Source organism: Myotis lucifugus, unplaced genomic scaffold (genome assembly GCF_000147115.1).
Source record: "Myotis lucifugus unplaced genomic scaffold, Myoluc2.0 scaffold_562, whole genome shotgun sequence".
In the NCBI taxonomy this organism is placed as follows: Eukaryota; Metazoa; Chordata; class Mammalia; order Chiroptera; family Vespertilionidae; genus Myotis; species Myotis lucifugus.
This window is the reverse complement of record NW_005871610.1, coordinates 356,066-360,098: the sequence shown is the minus strand read 5'-3', so window position 1 is coordinate 360,098 and position 4,033 is coordinate 356,066. Positions and strand designations below refer to the sequence as shown.

At 57.4% G+C, this 4,033-nt stretch overlaps 1 protein-coding gene across 2 annotated transcripts; it reads right to left on the bottom strand.

Annotated features, from left to right (window-relative positions):
* Positions 1 to 1,550: 1,550 nt before the first annotated feature.
* On the bottom strand, positions 1,551 to 3,626 carry SPDYC (speedy/RINGO cell cycle regulator family member C). 2 transcript variants are annotated; one of them, XM_023745639.1, is made up of 6 exons: positions 3,422 to 3,626; positions 3,222 to 3,280; positions 2,869 to 2,954; positions 2,611 to 2,782; positions 1,950 to 2,292; positions 1,551 to 1,773 (listed from the first exon to the last, which is right to left on the bottom strand). In XM_023745639.1, exons 1-6 carry the CDS (start codon positions 3,540 to 3,542, stop codon positions 1,745 to 1,747), a joined length of 810 nt encoding a protein of 269 aa, XP_023601407.1. In that variant the 5' UTR covers positions 3,543 to 3,626; the 3' UTR covers positions 1,551 to 1,744. The 2 variants fall into 2 exon arrangements, with proteins under 2 accessions (XP_023601407.1, XP_023601406.1); XM_023745638.1 differs by having other exon boundaries at positions 3,477 to 3,626.
* Between the last annotated feature and the right edge of the window lie 407 nt (positions 3,627 to 4,033).

Genomic DNA, 4,033 nt, shown 5'->3' with positions numbered 1-4,033 from the left:
TTGGAAAACACATATGTAATTACATATTGTTTTTGTGATTAATCTATGCTTTAATTATGTTCAATTTGTAACAATGAAATTGGGGGTCACCACAACATGAGGAACTGAATTAAAGGGTCACGGCATTAGGAAGGTTGAGAACCGCTGCTCTAGATTGATCTAAGTCACTCATTAGCAAAGGGACTGGCTCTACACCTATGACTCAGGAAATTCTAAGGATTTAAGGAGCTCTGTGCCAGGAACCAGGGACAAAGACCAAGTATATGTATTTTTATTCTCTGTCTTCTGTTCCAGCCCCAAACACCCCCCTCCCCTCCAGCTGTTCTGTAGGCAGAATTTTCCTCTATTTGTAACACACACACACACACACACACACACATTTACCCTCACCCGAGGCTATTTTTCCATTGATTAAAAAAAAATTTTTTTTATTGATTTCAGAGAGGAAGGGAGAGGGAGAGAGAAAGAAGCATCAATGAGTGAGAATCATTGATTGGCTGCCTCTTGCACGCCCCCTACTGGGGATAGAGTCCGAAACCCAGGCATGTGTCTTTGACTGGAATCAAACCCAGGACTCTTCAGTCCGCAGGTTGACCCTCTACCCACTGAGCCAAACCGGCTAGGGCTGTAACACATATTTGAGCTCCATCATTTTTTTATTACTGATTTTTCTTTTAGAAAGAGAGAGGGGGAGGGAGAGCGAGAAACGTCAGTTTGCTGTTCCATTTAGTTATGCATTCACTGGTTGCTTCTTATATGTGTCCTGACCAGAGATCGAACCCACAACCTTGGCACATCGGGACGACACTCCAATCAATCCAGCTACCCAGCCAGGCTGCACTCTACTCTTGAGGCAGTTCTAAACCCTTCTCGGGTTAGATCATTCAAAACCCATTTGGTACAATGCCCCGCTTACAGATGAGGCAGTGGGGGAGGTTCAGTGACATGACATGCCAAGGTCACGCAGGAACCTGGAATCTGAAGCTGCCTGGCTCAGAGACCAAGACTTAGTCACTACTCTAGGCTGTCTCTCTAAGAAGCCCCTTCCTCAGAACCACCCCCTCTCGCCAGCCCTCATGCAAACCTGACACTGTCCAAGGCCAGTTCAAACCCCACCTCCTCTGGAAAGCCCGCCCTGCCCGTCATTAACAAACACCCTTTGGGAGGGGTGTTCTAGCATAACCATGACATTCTATTGGATTGCAGCCCAGGGCAAGGGCCTAGTCTTATTCCTGAACAGACCTGCCCCCCGGGCATTTTGGGCGAGTATAGAGCTGTTTTTCATTTGAGCTTTTTGTGTGCAGTAGGCTCCAGGCCCTCTTCCCAGGGCTGCGTACCCCTCATCTCATCCAATGCCATCCACACGGCAGATCTCCTCACCCACAGGGGAGGCCAGAGAGGGGAAACTGAGGCTCAGGATGACCGCCACCAAGGGGAAGGAGAAGGACAGAACTTGTGCTCATGGGTCTCAACCACAGATCTGAACCTGCCAGGCGCCTCTCGCCCCACTCCCTCCCTCCCCCACCCTGGGCCACGGAGCCAGGCCTAAGCAGAGTGGACATGAGTTTATTAGAGGGGGCAGCGTCAGGGTGGGTGCAAGTTGCAGGTTGGGAGGAGGGGCAGGGGGCTTGGGCAGCACTGACAGCCTGCAGTCAACAAGACAGGAGGGCAGCGGGCCACAGGGCAGGCAGGCCAGCTGCTCTTCACCCTGCGAGCGTCCGTCCATCCGTCCATCCGTCTGCGCCTAGGGCACTGGCAGCGGCTCCAAGAGGACTGGGGGAGGGACGAAGAGAGGCTCAGAGAGGACACTTCCCAGCTCACACAGCTAGGAGCTGGCAGAGCTGGGGCATGCGCCCAGACCTGTGGTCCCGGCCCTTCCTCTCATTCTGTCAGCCTCACACCTGTCTCCCAGGCGCCCAAGCCCACCCCCAGCTCTGCCCTCAACTCACTGTGAAGGGTGTAGGTGCCTGGCTCCAGGAGTAGCTGGGAGGGCAGGACCATGAGGAAGCCCCCAGCCCAGGGGTCTTCGGCCCCGGAGAGACAGGCCTGGGAAGGAGAGCCGTACCACTCGGGGTTTGGGGCAGGACTCTCGGGTAAGACGGGCAAGGGGCAGGGCTGGTGGGAGTAGTGACTATGGAGAGGGGGCGAGCCACAGAGGGAGCAGCGGGGTGGGGAGAAGCCGGGGCCCCCGGGGAGGGTGATCCCGGCCTTTGAGTAGCTCCTGTGAGCCCCGCCGTGGTGGGGGTACCGCTCCCGAGTCCAGGCCCAGTGGGATGGCTCCATGGCCATGACCTGGCAGAGGTGGAGTAAACGGTAAATGGGGGTTGGGGGGGGGTCCCCAGCCTCTTTTTTTTATTAATATATTTTATTGATTTTTTTACAGAGAGGAAGGGAGAGGGATAGAGAGTTAGAAACATCGATGAGAGAAACATCGATCAGCTGCCTCCTGCACACTCCCTACTGGATATGTGCCCGTAACCAAGGTACGTGCCCTTGACCGGAATCGAACCTGGGACCCTTGAGTCCACAGGCCGACGCTCTATCCACTGAGCCAAACCGGTCAGGGCCCCAGCCTCTTTTTCCCACCCCAGGATGCCATCAGGGCCTCACCTTCTCACAGTGCCGGCGGCTCACTAAAGCCCGGAAGCCCATCCTCGCCCACAGCTTGTCCCTCTGACGCAGGAAGTCTGCCACCTGATTGTGCCAGCCCTCGCCCAGGGCCCACGGGAAAATCATACATTTGGCTTCCTCCAGGTCCTCCTCCATATCGTTGGCAAGGTACCTGGCCACAGGGGCGGGGTAGGCAGGGGTTAGAAGCATCTGCCCGGCCCATCCTACAGCGTGTGCCCACCCCGCCGGGGCGCTCACAGTGCCAAGAACAGGTTGCTGCAGGTGTACTCGCTGAGCTGCAGGTTGGCGCGCCGGAAGTAGACCAGCACCATGGCCAGGAGATACTGTGGGCACAGCAGGGGGGAGAGGTTAGAGTTGGGCACTGGGGGGGAAGGGGAGCTGCGCCAGGCCTATTTGCACCCAAGGAAGCTCTGTGGGGGTGAGAGAAACCGGGGTTAAAGGTGGGGAGGGGCCTGCAGAGACATGGGCTAAAAAAGCAGGCGGTCCCTCCACCAGACCAGGGGACCCAGTGAATCAGCAGCAGGCGATCCCCACCAAGTCAACCTCCCCCAGTGGCCGCAACTTCGACCCGCAGTGCAGTGTCCCCTCACCTTATCTGAAACCTGGAAGCAGGGGTCTCTGGCGAGGAATTCCTGGAGGCAGCTGTGCTCTGCGAGCAGAGAGGAGAAAGGCTAAGTGGGGTTACCACCCACCTCCCACCAGACAAGAGCAGCACGAAGCTGCAAAGCCCGACTCCACTGCCAAACCAGGGCCACCTGGGAAGGGAAGGGAAGGGGCAGGGAGAGCCCACCTCTCATGTCTGCTTCCAGCTTGGCCCCTCCCATGCTGGTCCCCAGGCAGCTCACCCAGCAGGCGGAGGAAGGCCCGGAGCTCCAGGTGCTGGCGGGCAGCGAGAGGCCCACTGCCCCCATCTTGACAGCTCCAGCCCCACAGCTTCACCTGGATGGCAACCTCATGGGCAGGGGCTCGGGCTTTGCTCATCTCATGGGGGTGGGGGCGGGCGGGCGGGGCGGGGGCGGGTGACCTGTAGAGAAAGGAGCCCCAGGACTTAGCAGCTTTCCCCTCGCCCCCAACAAGTCAAGGGGGTGGTGAGGCTGGTCTGAGAGAGGCCCTCCAGAAGGTGGATGGATGAAGATGGAGACTTGGGGGCTTGGAAGAGAAGGAAACTGGGGGGGGGGGGCTTGTAGGGTGGGGAGGCCAGAAAAGAGCAGAGATCCTGGAGGCTGCAGCCCCTCCAGCCTGGGCCAGAGAGTAAGAGCCGCAGCAGGCAGCACTGAGGGACCCTAAGTGCCTAGAGCTGTGCTAAATGCGTTGAGGGCATCACCTTATTCCCCCTGGTAGGCAGACAGAACCGAAGACCCATTTTGCAAGCGTGGAAACAAGTGTGAAGACTCACGGCCAC

Excerpts from the sequence above, each read along its gene's own strand:
- SPDYC (XM_023745638.1), bottom strand. The coding sequence starts at position 3,612 with ATGAGCAAAGCCCGAGCCCCTGCCCATGAGGTTGCCATCCAGGTGAAG. Across the intron at positions 2,293-2,610 it reads GCCGCCGGCACTGTGAGAAG|GTCATGGCCATGGAGCCATC; the intron begins GTGAGGCCCTGA and ends CACCTCTGCCAG. Across the intron at positions 1,774-1,949 it reads AGGCACCTACACCCTTCACA|TCCTCTTGGAGCCGCTGCCA; the intron begins GTGAGTTGAGGG and ends TCCCTCCCCCAG.